Below are 26708 nucleotides of genomic sequence, written 5' to 3'. Positions count from 1 at the left end.
CAATTTTATTCTTTGCATGAAAACACTTGAATTAGCCTAATCGAACACTGTCTGGGTGTATTAAGTCCCGTCGGTGTATGAATGTGTGAGTGAATGGGTGAATGTGAGGCTTATATGTAAAGCGCTTTGGTGGCCATAGGTCTGTGAAAGCGCTATATAAATGCAGTCCATTTACCATTTACCATTAAAACTTCTGAATTATATTCGTATAGACGGTCAACAGTGATAAGGTAAAGCTAAGAGTGGTCCAGACCAACCTTACAAAAGTGTGACTTAAAGAAGATATACTTAGTGTACGAACGTGTCGGGAATCGTGCCATAACGTTAAAAGAGAGGTTAAGGAATAGGTTAAGAACTACTTAGCGATAAGAACGTTTTGGGGAACCGGGCCCAGATATATTAAAGTTTGCATGCTACAAAAACTCCCAAAATGGGTGCAGAGGTCTTGAAATAGTTTGAGTTCTCTTCGTCCCCAAGCATCAAGTCATGTGGATCCAGGCTTGTCTCACTGTTTCTCACTTGTCTCCAACCTTAAAAGAATAAATAAAGTTCAGTTGGGCATGCACTGTGACAACATCAACAGTGTTAAATTATGAAAAAGTTACATCAAAGCAGTGCTGTATTGAATTAAATTATGGTCACTCTAATTAAGTCATTACACATGCTGTTAAAGGGTTAGTTCACCCAAAAATGTAAATTCTGTCATTAATTACTGTCCCTCATGTCGTTCCAAACCTGTAAGACTTTCGTTCATCTTCAGAACACAAATAAAGATTTTTTTGATGAGTGAGAGATTTCTGTCCCTCCATTGACAGCTATACAACTATTACTTTTAATCACCAGAAAGGTAGCAAACACATCATAAAGATAATACATGTTACTCCAGTGGTTCAACCTCAATTTTATGAAGTGACATGAGTATATTCTATCCCTTAACCATAATTTATCACTTTATTTACAACATATTAAACTCAAATGCATGTTCACGAGAGCACCTCGACGCATGCGTGTTGAGTTAACCCGAGAGCAGACGACAAGAGCGTGAACGCAACAATTATGTTTTTTTGCACAAAGCATTCACGTCGGTTCATAAAATTGAGGTTAGACCACTGGAGTCACATGGATTACTTTAATGATGTCTTTACTACCTTTCTGGGGCTTGAAAGTGGTAGTTGTGTAGCTGTCAATGGAGGGACAGAAAGCTCTCAGATTTCATCTAAAAGATCTTCTTTTGTGTTCCGAAGATGAGCGAAAGTCTTACAGGTTTGGAACGACATGAGGACGAGTAATCATGACGGAATTTTCTTTTTTTGGATGAACAATCCCATTAACAAGCGGAATCATTGAAGAAAAGAAGAAGTGGATGAACATGAGCCAAAGAGCAATGTAATTTATCAAAGTTGATTTGATAGTGTTGCTTTTACTTACAGGCCAAATGTAATTTAAGCTGCGCTTCATTTCAGCGTATGTTGGACACACCATTTTTCCATTTGTGAGGTATGATGGCAGGATGTCAGGCAATTCCTCAGTGATCATCTTTGAAAGACAAGAAAAAAACCAAGAAAAAAACACAGTTTTCATCTATACCACACGTGTGTGAACCTAATTTCATATGCACTTAGACGCAGCCAAAACAATTTTCCAAAATAAGACACCCCTTCCCTATAGAGCAGGGTTCACCAATCTCGGTCCTGGAGGGCCGCTGTCCCTGCAGAGTTTAGCTCCAACACACCTGTTTGAAAGTTTCTAGTATGCCTAGTGAGAACTTGATTAGCTGGTTCAGGTGTGTTTAATTGGGGTTGGAGCTAAACTCTGCAGGACAGCGGCCCTCCAGGACCGAGATTGGTGAACCCTGCAATAGAGGGTATGCACTGACGTCACTTTCCCGCCGAAGAGCTGCTGCGTGACTGGATTTAATAGGGGAAACTGCGAGAACGTGAGTAAAACAAACGATTATCAGTTTGGACTTGATATTGTGTTCCTTACAACTTTCCAAAGATCCAGTGATCTGTGGATATTGACATGCAGCCAGGAGTCGTGTTTCCTGACATTAATATGAGCCTGATTTCAAAACCGGGGAAATTAAAAAAAGCTAATTTGCCTGTGAACGCTTTATATAACTACAATATAGGTAGGTCTAAGTCCGGATGATCACTTCTATCAATGTTATATATCAAATCATCCAGCCCTAAAACTTTTATAGTTTTTTGTCAATGTTTATTTAAAAACATCCAATCATGCGATCCATTTGCTTCTCTGTACTGTAGTGATGGTGATTCGTTTATTTTGAACGAATCTTTAATATGAATCGGGACTACCGAGTTGTCTCAGAGAGTGATTCGTTCATTTTGCTTTCGTCAACGAAAATTATGACTAAATATCGTCGTCAACGAATCCAGAAGTTATCAGCTACTTTAAAAAAAAAAAAAATTGTCTGCATTGCGATTCTCTTTGTACACATATACACTCTTTAATAGATGTAATTCACTTTTAAGCACAATTTAAACAACGTATTATTCAATGCACTACTTAGTTATATTAAAATCGCAAACATTTTAAATTAAAACTTAAAATTGACAAAAACAGCCAACTCTCATGCCTTTTCTTTTGCATTTAAATTTTAATACAATAAATCTTGGATGTCACAAATAACTTGTTTTTCAACCTCCACGAATGAGACGAGTGTTACTTTTCTGTTGGCTATTTTTGCTATTTTTCCATAGTGGTACACGATATTGACTGGGTTTCATTGACTAAAACTAGACTAAATGTCATCAGTTTTCGTCGACTAAAACTAGACGAAAATAGTCATGGATAATTCTGACTGAAATAAGACTAAAATGCTCAGACTTTTAGTCGACTGAAAGTTGACTAGACTAAAAAGAGTATGAACGTGACTAAAACTAATAAAAACTAAAATGACAGCTTGACACAAAGACTAGACTAAAACTAAAATTAAAACAGGCCGCCAAAAACAACACTAGCGTTGACCGCGCATGCACAACATCCTATGGGTTCTGTACTGGAAACAGAAATGATTAGTTCATCTATTGAGTCTTCGGGTTCGGGTCCGAGTCTTTCGTTCTTCCTGTCAGTCCCATAGAGGCTATGCTGTCAGTACTGGATTAGTTCACCTCTCGAGTCTTCGGGTCTGATTCTTCTGAGTCTTACATTCTTTTGTCACATGACAGCGCTGGACACATAAATGAGTTACTCAATTTTTTAACAGTAACATGCTACGTTTTTGGTGTCAAATTATAGCTTTTTAATTTCTTTCAATTTATAATTTTTTAAGATTTTTTGTTATGATGGTTCTTTTCCATATGAATGTGGTACTAAAGAATTGGTAATGCTTTAAACTTTATCTATGATGGGGAAAACCACTTTGATAAAGATATACAGTATATTATATATATAGTCTAATAACAACACACAGTTACGTGACATAAAACTGAACACCTCGAACCCGAGAGATAAACTAATCAATTCTGTATCCGGTACCGATTGAGTGTCACCGCGCGCCAGAGCAATTAAGTGCACGCACTGAGATGAGAGAGGTATGTATCAACTCGTCTTACTTAAGGGAATAACATAGTTTAATATGAAAAAACGGTGGAGTATCCCTTTCAGCGAAATTCAAAGGCTTCTCACTGCATCTCGCAGCGCTGCTGTGGTGTCGTGTGGCCGATGTCTGAGCTCGCGCCGCTGGGCCGAGCTGATAAATGGTCCGTGCACTACGATTCAAATGAGTAGAGCTCTTTCGTTCCGCATTTAGTGACAATTGTAATCGCACCTGTACAAAAAAAAGTGCATTACCAGTCTGGAGCACTGCTTCAGCTGTGACAGACCATCACTAAAGTCCCTTTAAGACATTTGCTATCACGAATACAGTAAAACAGCCGTAATGCTAGATAGTGATTTCAGACTAGACCTAGGCTAAGTTACTTAGTTTATAGTAGTAGGTAACTTACTGGTAGTAACGTACATCTAGGCTAAGTTACTTAGTTTACTGTAGTAGGTAACTTACAGGTAGTAACGTACATCTCTAAACGGTTTCGCTAGTATAATGTTTTAATTAATTACTTTATTACTGCAAGCGAGCTAACAGGGATAGCTAGGATTAATTTCCAATGGATGTCACTTCCCGGATATCATTAAAAAGGACTAAAGGGAACTTTGTTTTTTAAAAATATAAAATTCAGTTTTAGAATAATTATATTCAACGTCTCAGTAAACAATACTTAATGTTATATATACATAAAAACGATATGACTTACCTTTCATAATCAGGATGCAGCAGCAGCTTCTGTGTTAACTGTCTGTCACTGGACCGTTAAAATTTGAACCGCCACTGCGGAAACCGTAGGTTATTTAACCCAACAGTCAGGTTATTTCTAGAAATTACCCAACGATTTTAAAAATGACCCAATATTTTTGGAAAATAACCCAACATATTGACCCAATATGTGTAACCCAACGGTTGGGTTAATCAAATAACCCAAAGTTTTTTACTGTGAGAACACTAGTTTAGCGACACGTGAGATTCTTTGTGTTTTCTGGTTTGTAGTAAGAGTTTATTTAGGGCGTCTTCGACGCTGAAGATCTTTTCTTTTGTTTTAATTTTGGGTTTTTGGTCAATGTTGATTTTAGTTAGATTAGAAATTGTTTTTGTTAATATATATAGTAAGATTGGTTTGTTTTGTTTCTTTATTTGATTTGGCACGGTCTAGTTCTTTTCTCTTTTCCTCGTTCTATTGTGAACCTTTTCCTTGGTTAAGATTTGTATGTAAGTTGTACATTTATGTAAATAAGTATCTTGGGGTATTCCTCTTTTCATCTCGTATCTCACTGAAATAAATGATCACTTTACCTAAATTTGACTGGTTTGTGTGAGATTGTTTTCCACTACACGTTCAGTGTTTTGATGTTGCATTCCTTATTCTCCCTCGATGTGAGAGGTTTGTAACAGTTGGTTTAGTCAATCTTTAGTAAACTCAACTTAAATATTTAAGGTTAGTTTTATCCATTCAGTTTGAATTCGGGTAACAAAGCTAACTAAGTCTTAACAACTATATCGTTGCTTAAATGGTTTGAGGAAACCGATTGCCTTAAATGGTTTAAGTTAATCAAACTCAGAGTAATAAAGTTACATAAGACTAAGCAAAAACAATTGGCACAAAATAATGACAGAACAGGAGGGTATTCTTAAGTATTTATCGAAATACAACATTCACTTCACAAAATGTTCAACTTAAAGCATAAAAAAAAATCAGAATAGTTGACATGAGTGCTTCAGACGCGATCACGCGGAGGCGTTCCCAAAGCATCATCGACGCAACGCGAGTTTCCTCGAAAGGGAACACATTATAGTGAGACGAAGAGATCGCTCAAACCTCCTCACATCGCAATAATTGCATAATTTCGTGGAAAATTAATAGAAATGCTCTGAAATGTGACGTAAACATGATATTTTGTCAATTTTTTCTTCATTCCATGATATATACGATGCCAATCTCCATGCATGCTTCAACTCATAGACCTGTGACACATCAATACAAACATCACCAACTAGTGTGAGATCACCCAAATATTTCTTACGCAATCTACATACAAAGAAAAGTCATACAAGAAATACTTCTCGTCTTCAGTCACATAGGTATTCATAGTTAGATTACAATAATTACAGAATCTCTCTGTCATTGGATTATTACTCCATCTACCTGTTTCTATGGCTAAACAGTGCCCTGAGCATCTGAACAAGAACAAAGATCGTAGAATATAGTTGTTTTATGCAGTCTTGTAATCACAGATAAATGGAAGCAGGCACAACTGTGTTGTCTTTTAATGTGAAATGAGTCATTGTAGGCCGTATATTTCATCAACTGGGTTTGTTTGGTGCTACCCGAAATCTATACCCTGGAAATCCAGAGTTCTCGCGAGAGCACAAGTTGAATTTGCTCAGCGAGTTACTCTGGTGTCATTAAATATGCCCCTCGATCTGAGCTGCACCAATCACATCGGGTTCTCTGATATAGGCGGGCCAGAGGTGAGCTAAACAGATGATGACAGCGCTGTGACGTCGAAGTTATTACATTGACTTGGTGCCGCCCCTCAAGCTGGGCATGGGTTTCATCACTCGACCCCAGACAAATCTGGTGTGATTTGACACTTAAAAGTGGCGATGTATCATTGCTTTTAAATAAAAAAAAAAAAAGACAATAGATGATTTAATTATGAATGTTACTATAATCAAAGGCATTTAAATATGTTTGGTGGGCTGAATTACTCACATTAAATCATTAAATAAATATTATATATGGAGATGTTTGTAGTAGAGCGTTTGCAGTATAAATGTCACTTCTGTAGAAACAAAAGTCGTCATGGATCGTCATCGTTATTTATATAACGCTTTTTACAATACAGATGTTTTCAAAGCAGCTTTACAGTGATAACAGGAAAATAATGCAACAAAGTTTGTTTCTGCTGGACAACAGATCTAGAAGAAAATAGTCCAGCTAAAATAAGTTCAGTGATGATTCATTTCTGTTGTAAAAAAGGTATTACTTTAGTTCATTTATTTATACAGCCGCTCTGGAGAAAACCGTGATGTCATCGTCCAGCTCAGTTCAGTTCTCATATAATGGTGTCAATGCAGATCAATAATATTGTTGAATATTAAGTGTCTCCAACTAAGCAAGCCAGAGGCGACAGTGGCAGGAACTCAAACTCCATCAGTGACAGAATGGAGAAGAAAACCTTGGCAGAAACCAGACTCAGTCTCTCAGTTCTCCTCTGGCCAACGAACAAACAGTGTGTGTTTATGATTCAGGCATTACAGGTCAGAGGTCAGATTGGATCTGAACATTCAGAATATTTATCCAGTTTCATCTGGTTGAAGGTTTCCTTGTTTGACTTTGGATGAAGGATTGGATCATTCTGTAAGTTACACACACATGTGTGTGTGATGATCACTGTGGGTTTGTGTCTGTTGAATGTGATTGTGTCTGTAGAGGCTCTTTATTCTCCATCAGCTGATCCAGAGACGGTCAGACTAACATCTAAAACCTGTAAGTAAAACACAGACAGTCAAATGTGTGCGACATTATTGCATTATCAACTTTAGAACAACTAAAAGAAACTACTTGGATGATTAAGTGAGAGATTATAATATAATACTCCGTGTTTGGAACTCCGTCGAATTGATCCATAATCCTTGATTTTCTTTTCTTTACACTCATTTACAAACAAACATTTTCTATTTTTACAGCGTGTGAACATATCTCCGATACCATTCTCTATAAAAAATCGGATTGCTTTGATATCGCTACTTATATCCAACTTTCCGAACTTCCGCTACTAGCCTAAGCCCGCTAGCATTGCACGCGTGGTCTCGCCTATCGATCATCTTATTTACACACGTATCACTGAAAGCTATAATTCGCCATTATAGCACATCTGCTATAATGGCGAATATATCGGATGTGTGTCTAACGTTACCTTTGAGTGCAGGTGAGGACACTTTTGAGCTGCATTCGGTGCAGTTAGAGCTAGAGTCCGTGGAGAAGCAGATCCGCGACCTACAAGAGAGACAAGCCGAACTGAGAGATCGGCGATCAGCGCTTGAAACATCACGCGCCGATGCTCACAAGTCAGTGGTTAGTAAGTTTTTGACTCCGACCTCGTCTACTCCGTGTGTTTCTCTGCACAGGACCCGACCACCCAGGACGCGATCATCCCTGGTTTCATTCACTCTGGCACCGACACAACAACATGGACCCTGGGTGATTCCACAGCGGAAGACACGAGCCAGGACCAGAGCAAGGACCTCTCCACCCCTCCCAGTCTTCGAGATCTCCACCCAGAACCGTTTCTCCCCTCTTCGCGAGACGGAACGCGACGCTGTGATCATCGGCAGTTCCATCGTCCGGCATGTCCACGCTATCTTAGGTAAAGGTAAGGTGCGCACTCACTGCTTTCCTGGTGCTCGTGTTCTCGATGTAGCTGCGCAGGTTCCCGAGATCCTGAACGGTGACGAGCGCGTCGGAGCTGTCGTGCTGCACGCGGGAACGAACGACATCAGGCTGCGGCAGACGGAGGTTCTGAAGAAGGACTACAGGAGCCTGATCGAGACGGTATGCAGCACATCGCCTGAAACAACGATCATCGTGTCTGGACCGCTTCCCACGTACCGACTAGGACATGAAAGGTTCAGTAGACTATTTGCTCTAAATGAATGGCTAATGACATGGTGTAATGAATAGAAACTGCTCTTTGTAAATAATTGGAATCTGTTCTGGGAGCGACCTAGGCTCTTCCGTGCTGATGGCCTTCACCCCAGCAGAATCGGAGCAGCTCTTCTGTCGGACAACATCTCCAAGGCGTTACACACCATAATGACTAGTAAGTCAAAGTCCAAATCACAGTCTTTGCTGTCCCAACTTAATTGATATAAGTACCAATGTAGAACATTATATAGAAACTGTGTCTATTCCTCGTTTAGTGAGGTCAAACATTAAATCTACTGTAGGAGCTAGGAAAAATCTAATTGTGATTAAACCAGAAAATCTCAATACTAGTGAACAAAAACAATTTCTAAAGCTAGGTCTAAACATTAGATCGCTCACACCTAAGGCGGTTATTGTAAATGAAATGGTCACAGATAATAGTTTCGATGTACTTTGCCTTACTGAAACCTGGCTTAAACCAAATGATTATTTCAGTCTTAATGAGTCTACTCCACCAGGATACTGTTATAAGCATGAGCCCCGTCTGACTGGTCGTGGCGGCGGTGTTGCAACAATTTATAGAGATATTCTTAATGTTACTCAGAAAACAGGTCACAGGTTTAATTCGTTTGAAGTACTTGTGCTTAATATTACGCTCTTAGATGTAAGAAATAAATCCCTTTTATCTCTAGCCTTGGCTACTGTATATAGACCTCCAGGGCCCTATGCTGATTTCCTAAAAGAGTTTGCAGACTTTCTCTCAGATCTGTTGGTCAATGTCGATAAAGCATTAATTGTTGGAGATTTTAACATACACGTAGATAACACAAATGATGCGTTAGGGGCTGCGTTTACAGATTTATAAAACTCCTTTGGGGTCAAGCAAAACGTCACTGGTCCCACTCATCGTCTTAATCATACACTAGATTTAATTATATCACATGGAACCAATCCAACCGATATAGATATTATACCGCAAAGTGATGATGTCACTGACCATTGCATGGTAACTTGCATACTACGTACTGCTGAAATTTGTCATGTTGCGACACGTTATCGACCAGGCAGAACAATCCTTCCAACCACTATAGATAGATTCTCAAATAGCTTACCTGATCTATCTCAGCTGCTCAGTGAACCCAAACAAACAGATTGTTACGTTGTCAAGCAAATGGGAACAGTGTTTGTGCTGCTTTGTGCGTTGTTTCTGTTTCCTCCATAGGTCACGTGACGTCTCGCCGACTGCTGATTGTGGGCGGGGCAACTGCTTTAAAGATGCCTTGGTTGACATCCGCTCTCTCACTCTGACTTCCGATCCGCTTCAGGTGGCAGACGGAGCGTACTCCGAGGCGTCTTGTGTGTTCGGCCTGTTATGCCTCTTTATGGAGTTCCCTGTGACGACTTCACGATCGTGTTTTATAAGCACGGTCCCGAAGGGGAATGCACGTTTGTTAGATTTAATTTATAACTTTATTTAGAGCTGGTGGCAATTGGTGATGGGTTTTCACGTTATTTAGTTTAGGTTTAGTTAGGGCAGCAGTCAGAGAACCCGGAAGACTCACAGAGAACATTGTCGTTGGTTTTCGAAGGGGAGGTAGGCAAGTGATATTTCTCCGGTAGATATGTGTGTGCAGGGTTTTCTTTCTGTTTGTTTTGTTATTTTCTTTTACCACCATGCTCTGTTTATGACAAATTACTCATCATTTAAATCATTTATAAATAAATAATTTATGCACCGTCACTGAATCTCTGTGGTCTTTATATGTTATGATGTTCCATTTTAATTCATTTTATGGGCACGTAACATATAAATGGGGGCTCATTTAGCCGGGTGTTGAACCATATTTGTCATTTTTTGGCAATTGTTTTTATATAAGTCCGATTTTCCCTTTGTGAAAATCTTTTTCCGTGGTGGTCGCACTGCGCGCTGTGAGTGCGCATTAGTTTGTTGTGATCGGCCTTTGCTCTTTTTGTGCCGTAGATTTTCGGTGATGTTTTTTTTGTGTGTATTTCCTTGATTTTTCGCTCGTTTAGGGAATTTTTTGTCACTCGCAATGTTTGATTTAGACGCGTTCATTCTTGCTCCTTCAGAGGATATTTTGTTAACTGTAACGCGTGATGACCTTGTTAGAATCGCTGGCCACTATAAGCTTGAGGTGAGTGGTAGCCCTTCCAAGGCTGAGCTTCAGGATAAGCTTATTGAAGATTTGCGAGAACTTGGAGTGTTTGGGAAAGTGTCTCCTGATGTATCTACGTCGCCTGATCAGGGTAAACGTCTTCCTATTGACCTTTCACCTTCACCTAGTAAAGCAGCACTAGAATTGAAACGTTTACAGTTAAAAGAAAAGGAAATTGAATGGGAACGCGAAAAAACTAGATTTGAGGCTGATAGACAGACAACACGAGAACGAGAAAAAAGAGAACACGAATTGAGATTGAAAGATCTTGAATTTGTGCAGGCATTACGAATTAAAGAACTTGAGCTGAAGGCTCGTGAGGCTGGTGTTTCATTCAAGCCAGATCAATTTGACATAACTCGTAACACAGATGAACTAGAGGAAATGACTAGCACTATGAGCACCATTTTCTCTAGTACATTAGACATTGTTGCACCAATTAGATTAAAAAAGGTTAGAGAGAAAACTAAAGCACCATGGTACAACAGTGCTACGCATGTTATCAAGAGAGAAACCCGTAATTTAGAGCGTAAATGGAAACAAACTAATTTAGAGGTCTTTAGAATCGCGTGGAAAGACAGTATGTCACATTATAAAAAGGCCCTAAAAGCAGCCAGGGCTGAGCATCTCCGCAAACTAATAGAAAATAACCAAAATAATCCAAGGTTTTTATTTAACACCGTGGCTAGACTAACAAATAAACAGACACCACCTGAGCAAAATATTCTGTTACAGTTTAGTAGTAATGATTTTATGAATTTCTTCACTGAGAAAATAGAAAGCACCAGAAACACAATTGTAAATGTACAATCTTTAATGGTGTCTTATGATTCAGCCTCAATTATCGCCCCTCAAAAACAACTACACCGCTTTACAACTATAGGACAGGAAGAGCTAAATAAACTTATCATTGCATCTAAACCAACAACATGTTTATTAGATCCAATACCCACTAAACTACTGAAGGATCCAAATTTAAGAATCTATTTCAGATATGTCCCTCCTCCTAAAATGCCTATAAGACACCATGTAAATTTATGTTAGATTAGATTATGTTGGATTCCTGCAGCCACGTACAGCGGAGTTCTCAATAAAGAATAACTTCTGTTGAACGTGATCCCAACTGTCTCCTGGTCTCTGCTTCGATGAAAGAAAACTTTACAGCAGATGGTGCCGTGACCCGGATGGAGAAGAAGGAAACTCAAAGAATTTTAAGCTCAAAGAACTGAATCTTGAAACTTCAAGCTCAACAAAAGATCTTACAAAGATTGCCAGACTGAATCTTTCCAGCTTCCTCCAGATTGAAAACTTCAAGCTCCAAAAAGATCTCAATGCCTGACTGAGTTCCAGACTGAATCTTGAAACTTCAAGCTCAAAGATCTCAACAAAGCTGACTGAGTTCCAGACGAAATTTTTCTGTACAACCAACGATTCGGTGAGTTTCACTCCATTCAAAGAACCAATGCAGACCAGTACAAATGTGTTTTTTCCTCTGCGCCATTCAGAGAAGAAGTTAACAAACAGCTGTAGAGTTTGGTTAACTAAAGATAAGCCACTAAAAAAGTTTTTCTTTTAGAGATGAAATTTATCCTCTGTTGTTGGCAGGGAAGATTAACAGTTACATGTTAATATTGTGTGTATGCTCTTGCTAGAGAAGTTAGCATCAAGTGCTAATAGTTGGTATCAGATAAGAATTAGCTTTACGTGCTAGTTATTTCTGTTGATCCTCTGTTCTTGTCGGCAGGTGTGGTAATTTGGAAAGTTAACAATAGTTAAGCTGTGTTAACAAGATTGTACCCTCTGTTTGTAAGACAGTAGAGAGAAGTTTAAGTGTTTGTTTGTGTGGTAACATAGAAATTCACAAAATGTTTAGGAAAAGTACTAGACGAGCTACACCGTTATGGACAGACAATGAGTTTAAGTCTTTGTTATCAGAACACATGGACTCAATCGTGACTGAGAAAGTCAGATTGAATTTAACCCTCTGGGGACCAAGGTGTTTTTGGGGCCCTTGAGATGTTCTGACATGCCTTGACATTTGTGCTTTTTTCAGTTATTTATAAACATGTTAATGACAAAGGTGTAAATTCACTATATATAGCACAAACAGGGCTACCATAATATGCGAGCAACTTGTATGTAGATGTTTGTATTTTTAAGAGAATAATGTTTATGCGTGGTTATTGGAAAAAATAAAAATGAAAGTTGCTGAATTAAGACCACAAAACACATATTAAATATGTGTCCACAAGACTTTTGACCAATGGATGTGGTCCCTTTGAGTTCTAGCTTCAAAATTATATGAAAATAGTCTTGCTTTATCGTTCACAAAAAAAAAATACATTGATTTAAATGGTGTAAAACAGGTTTTGCTTGGAAAGCCAATATGCGAGGGGGAGGAGTAGTTTACACCCACTCTGCATAATGACTCTGCCTAATGAGCCATTCTTTCAGGTGTGACACTGACTGAGCCACAATGCAAGGACAAAGGATGTATTTAGAAGAAGACTTATATTGACCATTTAAGATTTTGCTTACATCTCTCTTGTAAATATGTTTTGCTATTTTATTAAAAATTTTACAATTACAACAATAATTACAATTTCAACAATATTTCAAGTGTACTCTTTCTTTGTAAAAAAGAAAAAGAAAAAAGATTATAGGCCTACATTTTATCATATGTATTCATTAGTTTGAATATAGCCAACATTGGAACATCTAACATCTTAGTCTATGACTTTATTTTTGACAAATATATATATATATATATATATATAAAACGTTAGATATGAGCAGAAATTGCTAAACAAAAGCTTATTTTATGTGGCAGTATATTTTACAGTAGCCTAAAAACTGTACCCAAATCTAGTCAACAAGTGACTGACTGTAACGTTGTTTTTATGAAATATTAGGGCATATAAATGCTAATTTGCAGTTTAATACGTTGCTTATACAAATACATTTTATTTCAACATATTCCAGTCGATTTTTACTCATCTCAGTAGGCTATAGCAAAGCAGTTTATTCTTTCACACACAGACGCGCGATTTATATTTAGGCTAAACAGTCTTTACAAATATGTACCCTTCATTCATCTCACAGAAAGGCGAGTCATATTATAGAAATGCGATTCATCTTTTTGCGGTTTGCATAGGCCTACACTAACGTTATTCCATAACGTTATTCCACACTTGAGAAAAGAAAACAGCCTACCTCACTCCTCAGCGGGATCTGCTCCTCATATCAGGATATATTGTTCCTCATATCAGCACTGTTCTGAGGAATCTTTTCTCCATAAGGTAGGCTATATTATGCCTCACTCGATCGCGACGCGCTTTGTTTACAGCTGATGTGGGCGTTTCACAGATCTTCAATAGTTCTCAGAATTTGCGTTTGAATAGCACGCGCTCTCCGGGGAGTGGTCACATTACTGTGAATTAGCTCGTAATGAGCTCGACTGGAGTCGCTCTCTTTTTATACAGATTACAGAAGATGAGAATATTTGTTTTTTATATAAGTTACTTCATTTAACAGATGCGATCTCAAGCTTTATGCCCGTGGGTCTGTTTGCCTGTTTGACTGAATTTTCGCGGAGTTATAGATCATTTTCGAACGCGTTTCAAATGGGAGTTTACTGACAGTGAGAAGGCAGAAATCGCATCATGTTAATTTTTCTTTATTTGTCAAAAAGCAAAACACTTTATTTTTATTGTGAGTATACAGAAAAAAAAATAGAAACTGAACAGGATCGTTTGATGTATTACACGAAAATGAAAGATCAAAATTAACAGAGCATTTAGTGTTTATTTTCATTGCTAAAAAAAAAAAACGAGCAAAACGCGCGGGCGCGTTTTTGGTCCCCAGAGGGTTAACAAAGAAATTTGACATTGATGCAGACAAAGTATGGTCAATTGAAGATAGCAAGAAAGTGTTGGGTGCATGTATCAGGACGAAAAATGTGAAAGGCATTATTTTTTGTCACAGAGAATTTGTTTTAGCAAAACATACAGAACAGTCTAAGCGCAACTCAGAGCTAGATCAATGAGCTCCGTGCTAGATTATCTTCTGTGACAAAGAAAGTAAACCGCAACAAAGATGCAGAAAAAACTGATGTGGTAGAAGTTAGTCAGCCTGATAACAATTATCCTGACTTAAAAGCTTTCTTTGAAACAGATGTAGCCATCCAATCAGTAACTGATGAGCCTGTAGATTCAGTGCAGGTTTGTGGGGCTAGGAGAAGATCTCAGGGAACTGAAAGTGTTACTCACAACTCTTCTGTTGTCCAAATACAAACTGTTGTCAAAACATCTTTAGGTCCTAAAGATATTGAGAGAATTGCTGAAAGTTTGCCATCAGTGCAAAGAAATTTTTCTGAATTTAGAAGAGCATTGTTCAGTAAAATGCATCTTTACGACATGTCGTTGCCGGAAGTCACACAGCTGATGTCACAAATTCTAACTGAATCTGAATTCAACAATTTTGAGTCTGCTGTTACTTCCGAACTGCAACATATCAGTAAAGGCGATTTGAGAGAAGGTGTTTTGAAAATCCTAAAGAATATTTTAGGACCCAAAATCGATTGGTCGAGAGTTACTGGCTGTGTACAAGAGAAAGAAGAAACTGTGAGTGAATATACTGAGAGGTTCTGTCAGGTAGCTGCAGTGTACAGTGGAATTGCAGACACTCCAGAAAAGGTGCTAGGTGATAATGGTCCCCTAGTTCGCGCATGGTTTCAGGGTCTTCTGTCAGAACATAAAAATGCATTGCCTTACTTAGAATTAACATGGTCCAGTAGAACCCTGCAAAACAACTTGGACAAGTTAGCTACTTGGGAAAGAGACTCTGATGTCAAGGCAAGGGTAAAAATTGCAGCAGCATCCTTTAAGGGCAACACAGAGAAACAGAAACGCAAATATCCTAGAGAAGCCAGTTGTTCTTACTGTGGCAAGCACGGACATTTTGGAAAAGAATGTAGGAAAAGCAAAAAGAACTTTAAAGAAGTTAACAAGGTTAATCAGCTTCTGCTTAGCCTGCTTGCTATTCTGAAGCAGCCCCTCCCCTCCTCGTTAAACTCGTGGGGCAACTTGAAACCACAGAACCATTACAATCAGACACCATCCTCGGTTATGATGCCTACTAGGACTGATGTTTCACTGGAGAATGGAAACGTGTTTCGCGCAGCATATACGCAGTGTTTGTTTAAGTGGTTGATGGAAAATAAGCTATAATGCGCGTTCTAAAAATCTAAATTCAGATCTATTATTTTTCACGGTATTTTGAAGTGCCCGCGATAACAATATCGTGCATATTCATTAACGCGATTTATCGCATTACCAAATACCGGCACATGTCTACACTGGTTACCTATTAACCCTCTGAGGTCTGAGCTGTTTTCTGGGCCCTGGAGGTGTTCTGACATGCTCTGACATTTCTGGTTATTTCTGTTACTTGTGACATTTTCATGGCTAAAGTCTAATTACACTGTATTCAGCACAAACTCTGCTACAATAATATATCAGCAGCATGTATGTAAAAGTTTGTAGTTTTGAGATAATGACATTTATGCGTGGTTTGTGAAAATACAAAAAAAAAAATCTCACTGAAATAAGGCCATGAAACCCATACTGATTATTTCTTCACAAGACTTTTGAAAATTGTATGACGTAGCCTAGAATATTTGCTCTAAAACTATGTGAAAATCACCCCGACTGCTCATTCAGATAAGACAATATATTGATTTAAAAAATTGACGCCGTGTTTTGTGTGAAAAAGCTTTATGCGGAGGTCATTAATATGTAAGCTTTTCACACCTGAGAAAGACAAAGACCCTCCCCTAATGGCCCTATTAGGAGCTATCAGGCCCTGTCATTCTGAGCAACCTTGCACAATACTGTAAATGAGGAGATTTAAAAAAGAATGGCTTTTAAATTGTTTGGATTTATTTACAACACAACATAGTCCAAAGATACACAACAAATGCCAAAAAAGCACTCATTGAAAACAATGATCCAAAGACAGAGACCTTTGTGCCATTCCTAAAAACATTGTACATACCTTTCATTTCCAAGGTGTTTGATTTTCACTTTACCATGTTCATGTACAGAGACTCATGCGAATGTTGAAGTCCTCAGTGGCATCTGGGCCCTGAAAAAAAAAAGTGAACATACTGATATCAAGAGAAAGGCCTGCACGATTTTGGGAATACATTTTAGATTTTTCTGGTTAAAATTGCTTTTTAAAATTCACAGAATACACACACACACACACACACACACACAAATGTTTCCAACAATATATAATATAATGAACACCAGGTTTGTTGTGCCTTGTAGGCATAAGCTATGCGCAGTGCTGGATAAAATAATAATAACAATAGCAGTATAAATCTTCCAAAAGATTTCAGTAACAACTAAGCAACAGAAAAATATATTGATTATCATGTTACTTCAAATGTTTCCATTCATTATGATGATATGAAATGAGATAATAGTAAAAACATGAATCCGTTTGCTTTTCAAACGCGAACGCGATCCAAAATATGATACATTCAAACGCGATCGCGCTGCAAAATATGATACATTCAAACGCGATCGCGCTGCAAAATATGATACATTCAAACGCGATCACGATCCAAAATATGATACATTCAAACGCGATCGCGCTCAAATATAAAACATTATGGTTACCATATACATATCTAGGTTTGAGCAGATATCCACAAACACAGTAACAGTAAACACGGGTCTAAATATTATAATATTCACCATATATCTAGCAACAGTTCAACTGCAATGTGAAATTTATGCAACAACAGCAAACTAATATGTAAGAATTTCTTACCTTACATCTTTCTTGTCTTCAAATTGCGTTCTTCTTCTTCTGATGTAAATCCAATGTAAGCTCAGGCGCGTCTAAAAGCAGAGACTTGTGAAGTGTTTTGGTGTTTTGTTTTTGAGGTAGGTCTAATGAGCGCGATCGCGTTCCATGTGGAGATTTGCATGTGAATCTCTTTTGTGCGAGTGGGCGTGGTAAATTAAAAAATAATTAGGAAGCGTTTGAGAATCTGGACATCTTGTTGGTTTTATACAAATTACTTAAACAGAGAATATTTGTTTTCAGTTTGAATCCGATCATTTAAAAGTACACACTTAAATGTTTATAAAGGTATATGGCTCATAAATGTGTGACAAGTATTCGCTGAGTTTTGTTTCAGTTTATAGACGTGCTCAAGAAAAAAAAAGTTCACCGCTACGGAGAGGCAGAACGCACACCCTGTTTATTTTCTTTATTTTACAAAAGCACAATGTTTTGATTTGATTGTAAGTGGACACATACAAAAGTAGAAATATCACAGATTCTTTTTTCATATTTCTTTTTTCTGTATGACCATAAATGACGGAGTAATTTAAGTTTATAGTGCTACAATGTGGAGAAAATCCAGCAAAATGCGCCCGCGCGTTTGCCGACCTCAGAGGGTTAAGTTCCGTATTAATTTCAAAGTATTACTATTGACCTATAAAGCCCTAAATGGTTTAGCTCCAGTGTATTTAACGGAACTTCTATCGCCCTACAATCCATCGCGCTCTTTAAGATCACTAAATTCGAGGCTTCTGGTCATTCCTAGGATATCTAAGTCCACTAAATGAGGGAGGGCGTTTTCACATTTAGCTCCTAAACTCTGGAATGGCCTTCCTGATATTGTTCGAGGCTCAGACTCGCTGTCCCAGTTTAAAACTAGATTAAAGACGCATCTCTTTAGCCAAGCATTCACATAATACTTACCTTTTATACGGATCGTTGAATCGGATCGAATGCATTAATATTATGAACAGCAGCTATGCTAATTATTTCCCATCTGCTCTTCTGTTGTTATAGAGTTCGTCAGCTCCAGTTTGTATCCAGCTCATGGAAACCTCAGATGCCCCAACACCCATGAAGAGACGAATCGACGCCTGTGAAGAGACGACTCGACGCCTGTGAAGAGACGACTCGACGCTGGCGATATGTTATGCCCTAAATTTATACATGATTAACTAACTGTATTTTCTATGTACATTTCGGAAATGCACTTTCTGTAAAGCTTCTTTGAAACAATAAATATTGTGAAAAGCGCTATACAAATAAATTTGAAATTGAATTGAATACTGCGATACATGATTGTTAAAGCTGTTTTTAAACATTCAGATTTTGATTTTGCTTCTAAGTCACCATGAATGATGACCCTTATCTATAATCCTGTATGACTGTCCTCTTTCTGGGCCCTATTTTAACGATCTGAAACGCAAGTGTCAAGCGCAAAGCGCAAGTAACTTTGTGGGCGGGTCTTGGGCGCTGTTGCTATTTTCCCGGCGGGATAAATGACTCTTGCGCCCGGCGCAAATCTAAAAGGTGTTGGTCTGAAGTAGCTTCATTATGCATAGGTGTGGTTTGGGCGTAACGTGAAATAAACCAATCAGAGCATCATCTCACATTCCCTTTAAGAGCAGGCGCGCTTGTTCTATAGCGGATTCCTATTATAACGGTGGATTTGCCAGGCGCGCGCCAGGAGCGGTTCACAGCCAAGGAGACCGACGTTCTCGTCAGGGATGTTGGGGATGGAGAAACACACCCAAATTAACTTCGGTTAAACAGGCGTATGATAATTTGGGTAAATGTGCAAGCTAGATGTATGCTTTTATAATAAACTGTATCTATCTATCTATCTATCTATCTATCTATCTATCTATCGTAATAATGTATGATTTGCAAAAATGAAAACCGCTGCTTCTGTGTAGATGAGAGAATCAAAGTGTATGCGCGTTGTGCACACTCTACATTGTTTATGGCCAAGCATGCGCCCTTAAAATAGCAAAATGAACAACGTGCAACGCGCCACTGACTTTAGACTAGGTTTTTTCTGGTCAGTGGCGCAATTGTTTTATGGAACAACAAAATAGCACCAGGGATTGTTTGCGCCGGAACACGCCTCCTTTTTTGCGCTGAACCGCCCAGGGAGCGCAAGTTCATTCCCTAGTTTAGCGACGTGCTTCTGTGGAGGGAAAAGCGCGCTTTGCGTGGGTGCAAAATAGGAATGATACATGCGTCGGTGTACAAAGTCAATTGCGCTGGGTGCAAGATAGGGCCCTCTGTGTCATTTGGTCAGTTTTATTTATGATAAAGAAACTAGTGATAAATATTTACCATTATCTTTTATTGCATTTGACATTGAGAGTGATAAAAGCAAAATATTGAATTGTTTGAAATAAAAAGAAACTTTAAGATATTTAATTGTTGCTATAAACTATTAAAGAGAATTAAGAATTAAACTCTTATTAAACATGTTTATAGTGAGTAATTCAACATCACAATGAAAGAAAACTAAGAAACTAAATTAACTTTCAATTAAAATATGAACAGTTTTAATCATCACTACTCACAGAAGCGTCTTCAGTTTATAATGTGGATCCTCCTTCAGATCAGAGAGCAGCTTCACATCTGAGTCTCTTAGTTTATTCAATGACAGACTCAGTTTTCTCAGGTGTGAGGGGTTTGATCTCAGAGCTGAAGCCAGAGCAGCACAACCTTCATCTGTAACACCACAATCACTCAACCTGTAGAGAACAATGACACTCTTCAGTCTCTCAGTTCAGCAAACACTGATATAAATGATAAGATATATATGAATTTCTCCTCAACAGATTTGTATATGAAAGCAGTTGTCACCTCTTCACATCATCCAATCTTATAACTATCAAAAACATACAAAAGTAAAATGAGCTCAGAGGCTTTGGAAAGAATCCACTGAAGATTAAACATCCTTTTCAGTTACTTGATGGTAAACCTTTTTTGTATATATTATTGTTGTATATCATTCATTATTCACCACAGGCATACCTGCCAACCTTGAAATTATTTTTTGCGTACCGACGGGGGGTGGGGTGTTGGGGGACGATGATGACGACGACATCGACACATATGCATTATACTGCATTGCATATAATGTGTGCTTGTCACCTAGTCCTAAATTAAGAAACCCCTAGAATTTAAACACACGCACTCTTTTTGCTACTGTAGAGAGACTGACAAACCCCCCAAGCCAGATTCCCAGTGAAATGCTCTCAGACAGCAAGTGCAGGGAGTTTGCTTCCTTCTTCTCTGAGAAAATCAATAATATCAGAAAGGTGATCAGCACATCCTTGAGTTGCTCTGGGGTCAGACAGATCAGACCACCTGAGAAAGTTACTATGTCTGATTTCAAATAAATTGATGGCAAAATTTTGGAAGACACCGTACAGCACCTTAAAACATCAACCTGTGCTCTTGACACACTTCCCACATCTTTTTTTAAAGGTGTGTTAAACAGTTTAGAAGCAGATCTTCTAGAAGTGGTAAATGCCTCACTTCTCTCTGGGAGTTTTCCAAACTCCCTGAAAACTGCAGTTGTCAAGCCCCTCCTGAAAAAGAGCAATCTGGATAAGACCATATTAAGCAACTATAGACCGATCTCAAATCTTCCTTTCATAGGCAAGATCATTGAAAAAGTTGTCTTCAATCAGCTGAACAAATTCTTATGCTCAAATGGATACTTTGACAATTTTCAATCTGGTTTCCGACCGCACCACAGCACAGAGACGGCGCTCATAAAGATAATAAACGATATTCGCTTAAATACTGATTCAGGCAAATTATCAGTGCTGGTACTACTCGACCTCAATGCTACATTTGACACTGTCGATCATAACATACTTCTGGACAGGCTGGAAAACTGGGTGGGGCTTTCTGGGATAGTCCTAGAATGGTTCAGGTCATACTTAGATGGGAGAGGTTATTATGCGAGTATAGGAGACCATAAGTCTGAGTGGACATCCATGACATGCGGAGTCCCTCAAGGCTCAATTCTTGCGCCACTCCTGTTCAACCTGTATATGCTCCCAATGAGCCAAATAATGAGAAAGAACCAAATTGCTTACCACAGCTATACAGACGACACACAGATCTACTTAGCCCTATCGCCTAACGATTACAGCCCCATTGACTCCCTGTGCCAATGCATTGATGAAGTCAACAGTTGGATGTGTCAAAACTTTCTTCAGTTAAACAAAGACAAAACGGAAGTCATTGTGTTTGGAAACAAAGATGAAGTTCTCAAGGTGAATGCATACCTTCACTCTAGGGGTCAAACAACCAAAAATCAAGTCAGGAATCTTGGTGTGATTCTGGAGTCAGACCTTAGTTTCAGTAGTCATGTCAAAGCAATAACTAAATCAGCATACTATCATCTGAAAAATATTGCAAGAATTAGATGCTTTGTTTCCAGACAAGACTTAGAGAAACTTCATGCTTTCATCACCAGCAGGGTGGATTATTGTAATGGACTCCTCACTGGCCTTCCCAAAAAGACCATAAGACAGTTGCAGCTCATACAGAATGCTGCCGCCAGGATTCTGAGCAGAACCAGAAAATATGAACATATCACACCAGTCCTCAGGTCTTTACACTGGCTCCCAGTTAGATTTAGGATTGATTTTAAAGTATTATTACTGGTATATAAATCATTCTATGGCCTAGGACCTCAATATATTGCAGATATGCTCACTGAATATAAACCCAACAGATCACTCAGATCATTAGGATCATATCAGCTAGAAATACCAAGGGTTCAATCTAAGCATGGCGAGTCTGCTTTTAGCTATTATGCCAGCCGCAGCTGGAACCAGCTTCCAGAGGAGATCAGATGTGCTCCTACAGTAGTCACATTCAAATCCAAGTCAAGTCAAGTCAAGTATATTTGTATAGCGCTTTTCACAATACAAATTGTATCAAAGCAGCTTCACAGTATTAAATTAAAATAATACAACAAGGTATGTTTCTAGTGGAATTTATTGATTGATAAAAATAAATTAATATTCCCAAAATATCCCCAACTGAGCAAGCCAAAGGCAACAGTGGCAAGGAACCGAAAAACTCCATCAAGTGACCTGACGGTGACCTAAAACTCCATCAGGTGACCCAATGGAGAAAAAAAACCTTGGGAGAACCCAGGCTCAGTCGGGGGCCAGTTCTCCTCTGGCGTTTATGAACTAGAGACCGGATTTAACTGTAAGATTAAAAATATTATATGAATGCCTGACTGAAATCCAGACTCAAAACACATCTGTTTAGCTATGCATTTACTGAATGAGTACTGTGCTGCTGTTCGTCCGACTGTTTGTACTGTACTGTATTTTATTTTATTTTTCTAAACTGTTTTAATTATTCTTATTTCTTTTTATTATTTTAATTTCCTCTATGTAAAGCAATTTGAATTGCCATTGTGTATGAAATGTGCTATATAAATAAACTTGCCTTGCCTTGCCTAGAAAACAGTAAAAAAAAAAAAAAACATAGGAACATTGTGTACAATTAAGATAGGATACTTAATTTATCATTCCAATATCCAAATATGATGCTAAATACCACAGGGGAAAGGGCTTCTATTTGTTAACTGTGTTAACAGTAAAACGTCCGTCACTTAACGAATTTTAAAAACATGGATGGATAATACAAAATGCTTTCTGACATTTTGACAGAAAAAAACAAGAACAAAATTTAAACTTAGCCCGTCAATTTTCATTTTACAATTATCTTCTCTCTCTGAGTGCGCCGTGTTTATGAGAGAGAGCTCGCGCAGCACTGAGACAACGGTACTTTTTAATCCATAAGTAACTAACGGTCTAGTTTTCATAAAAAATAAATATGTAACATAATTAGGTACTTTAGTTATAATAAACACAATAACGTAACACATAAAGGCGACGTTTCTCAACACTGAGAATGAATAAATAAACGCCTGTTTCTCCAGACTCACGCTTATCGGTAATCCACAAATCACATCACTTTCACTAAGCCATAGCGATTTCAAATTTATTAAGATTTATTGTTCAGCATTACTTGAGCATTTTATTTTACATCAGGAAGATCAGGCCTTTCCTTACTGAGCATGCAACACAACTTGTCGTCCAGGCCCTGGTCATTTCTAGGCTTGACTACTGCAATGCTCTTCTGGCTGGACTTCCATCATGTGCAACCAAACCTCTACAAATGATTCAGAACGCTGCAGTTCGTCTTGTCTTCAACGAGTCCAAGAGGGCCCACGTCACTCCTCTGTTCATCTCACTGCACTGGCTACCACTCGCTGCTCGCATCAAGTTCAAGGCATTGACGCTTGCTTACAGATCTATCACAGGCTCAGCTCCCTCCTACTTTCACTCACTCCTACAAGTCTAAATCCCTACCTGAAGCCTACGATCGGTCAATGAGCGACGTCTCGTGGTTTCATCACAGAAAGCCACAAAATCACTTTCCAGAACATTCTCATTCACAGTTCCATGCTGGTGGAATGATCTCCCCACCCTCATCCGGGATGCAGAATCCCTGAAAACATTCAAAAGACAGCTGAAAACCCATCTCTTCCATGAGCAATTAACCTCATAAAAATAAATAAATAAAAAAAAACCTTTCCTTTCCCTTTAAAACCTTGCTTATCGGGCTTATGCTGCTCTGAATAATGCCCGAACTTCGTATTCTGAGCACTTCTTGTGTTTTTTTTTTTTTTTTGCCTCTTCACGATGACTCGCTTAATTTAGTCCTAATTTGTAAGTCGCTTTGGACAAAAGCGTCTGCTAAATGACTAAATGTAAATGTATTATTTGCATGGCTGAATGATGTCTTCCTCTTTTCTGAGTGACCATGAATAACGGAATATTTTAAGATAATCCATGCAATCCGTGTGATCATCGAATCCATAGGATTAAGTTAACTCAATACAATATTTCAACTTTCCACATCCAGCCCAGGCCATTTACCTTCAGGAGTCAGAAGTACCGTGACTACTGTACTGTCCTCGCTTATGAAAACAGTCAGACGGCGGGCCGAGGGAGTGGAAGGGGGATCGAGCGGGATTGTTTATTGGTGTCGATTTTCAGTCTCTTTTTAATTATAGGCCTTACGCATCTGTCAATCATCCCCGCTTGTTATTTGGGGAATGAACCCATCACTATGATTGGTCGAACTCTTCTTTTGCTGTTGCTTGATTTGAGGACAGCGAGTGCACAGAGGCGTCACCAGGTTTTTGCGTAGTTTAGAGTGACAAATCGTACCAGCGTACTTTGAAGTCAAAATGCATATCCGCTACACAAAAAGCGTACAGGTTGGCAGGTCTGCACAGGAGAGAAACAGACGACGTTGAGACTTTTATACAATCTCACCACAGTTTCTCCAGTTTACAGTGAGGATCCTGCAGTAGATCAGAAAGCTGCTTGACTCCAGAATCTCCTACTTTATTCTCAGACAGACTCAGTTCTCTCAGGTGTGAGGGGTTTGATCTCAGAGCTGAAGTCAGAGTAGCACAACCTTCATCTGTAACACCACAACCACTCAACCTGTAAAGAACAATGACACTCTTCAGTCTCTCAGTTCAGGAAACACTGATATAAATGATAAGATATATATGAATTTCTCCTCAACAGATTTGTATATGAAAGCATATATTCACATCATCCAATCTTATAACTATCAAAAACATTCAAAAGTAAAATGAGCTCAGAAGCTTTGGAAAGAATCCACTGAAGATTAAACATCCTTTTCAGTTACTTGATGGTAAACCTTTTTTGTATATATTATTGTTGTATATCATTCATTATTCACCACAGGCATACCTGCCAACCTTGAAATTGTTTTTTGCGTACCGACGGGGGTGGGGGGGGGGGGGGGGAGTTCGGGGACGATGATGACGACGACGACATCGACACACATGCATTATATTGCACTGCATATAATGTGTGCTTGTCAACTAGTCTAAAATTAAGAAACCCCTAGAAAACAGTAAAAAATAACAAAAAAACATAGGAACATTGTGTACAATTAAGATAGGATACTTAATTTATCATTCCAATATACAAATATGATGCTAAATACCACAGGGGAAAGGGCTTCTATTTGTTAACTGTGTTAACAGTAAAACGTCCGTCACTTAACGAATTTTAAAAACACGGATGGATAATACAAAATGCTTTGACATTTTGACAGAAAAAAAAAACAAGAAAATTTTTTAAACTTAGCCCGTCAATTTTCATTTTACAATTATCTTCTCTCTCTGTGTGCGCGCGTCCGTGTTTGTGAGAGAGAGCTCACGCAGCACTGAGACAACGGTACTTTTTAATCCATAAGTAACTAACGAGCTAGTTTTCATAAAAAATAAATATGTAACATAATTAGGTACTTTAGTTATTATAAACACAATAAAGTAACACATGAAGGCGACGTTTCTCAACACTGAGAATGAATAAATAAACGCCTGTTTCTCCAGACTCACGCTTATCGGTAATTCACAAATCACATCAATTTCATAATCACTAAGCCATAGCGATTTCAAATTTATTAAGATTTATTGTTCAGCATTACTTGAGCATTTTATTATTTGCATGGCTGAATGATGTCTTCCTCTTTTCTGAGTGACCATGAATAACGGAATATTTAAAGATAATCCATGCAATCCGTGTGATCATCGAATCCATAGTATTAAGTTAACTCAATACAATATTTCAACTTTCCACATCCAGCCCAGGCCATTTACCTTCAGGAGTCAGTAGTACCGTGACTATTGTACTGTCCTCGCTTATGAAAACAGTCAGACGGCGGGCCACGGGAGTGGAAGGGGGATCGAGCGGGATTGTTTATTGGTGTCGATTTTCAGTCTCTTTTTAATGATAGGCCTTACGCATCTGTCAATCATCCCCGCTTGTTATTTGGGGAATGAACACAGCGCTATGATTGGTCGAACTCTTCTTTTGCTGTTGCTTGATTTGAGGACAGCATGTGCACAGAGGCGTCACCAGGTTTTTGCGTAGTTTAGAGTGACAAATCATACCAGCGTACTTTGAAGTCAAAATGCGTATCCGCTACGCAAAATGCATACAGGTTGGCAGGTCTGCACAGGAGAGAAACAGACGACATTGACTTTTATAAAATCTTACCTCAGTTTCTCCAGTTTACAGTGAGGATCCTGCAGTAGATCAGAAAGCTGCTCGACTCCAGAATCTCCTACTTTATTCCATGACAGAGTCAGTTCTCTCAGGTGTGAGGGGTTTGATCTCAGAGCTGATCTCAGAGCAGCACAACCTTCATCTGTAACACCACAAACACTCAACCTGTAGAGAACAATGACACTCTTCAGTCTCTCAGTTCAGGAAACACTGATATAAATAAGATATATATGAATTTCTCAACAGATTTGTATATGAAAGCAGTTGTCACCTCTTCAGATCATCCAATCTTATAACTATCAAAA

The 26708-nt window shown here is 38.5% G+C and overlaps 2 protein-coding genes and 1 long non-coding RNA gene across 3 annotated transcripts in view; 1 reads left to right on the top strand and 2 right to left on the bottom strand.

Moving 5' to 3' along the window:
- The window catches only part of LOC307163783, a 485677-nt gene that overhangs the window by 280575 nt on the left and 178394 nt on the right, over window positions 1-26708 (top strand). The gene's annotated exons all lie outside the window — the stretch shown is intronic.
- The window catches only part of LOC307162990 (NLR family CARD domain-containing protein 3-like), a gene marked incomplete at its 5' end in the record, with an annotated part of 61544 nt that continues 41426 nt past the window's right edge, over window positions 6591-26708 (bottom strand). Inside the window, 4 exons of the mRNA XM_079878782.1 lie at window positions 6591-7065; window positions 19819-19992; window positions 24628-24801; window positions 26395-26568. Of these exons, the coding sequence (XP_079734908.1) occupies window positions 7059-7065; window positions 19819-19992; window positions 24628-24801; window positions 26395-26568 (529 nt within the window). The 3' untranslated portion in view covers window positions 6591-7058. The remainder of the gene's footprint in view (window positions 7066-19818; window positions 19993-24627; window positions 24802-26394; window positions 26569-26708) is intronic.
- The window catches only part of LOC307162991 (NLR family CARD domain-containing protein 3-like), a gene marked incomplete at its 3' end in the record, with an annotated part of 41059 nt that continues 38974 nt past the window's right edge, over window positions 24624-26708 (bottom strand). Inside the window, exons 5-6 of the mRNA XM_079878783.1 lie at window positions 26395-26490; window positions 24624-24723 (exon numbers count right to left, since the gene is read on the bottom strand). Of these exons, the coding sequence (XP_079734909.1) occupies window positions 24624-24723; window positions 26395-26490 (196 nt within the window). The remainder of the gene's footprint in view (window positions 24724-26394; window positions 26491-26708) is intronic.

The sequence above is a fragment of the Squalius cephalus genome, assembly GCF_949319135.1.
Source record: "Squalius cephalus genome assembly, chromosome: 8".
Classification (NCBI taxonomy): Eukaryota; Metazoa; Chordata; class Actinopteri; order Cypriniformes; family Leuciscidae; genus Squalius; species Squalius cephalus.
This window is presented reverse-complemented; position numbering and strand designations above follow the sequence as displayed.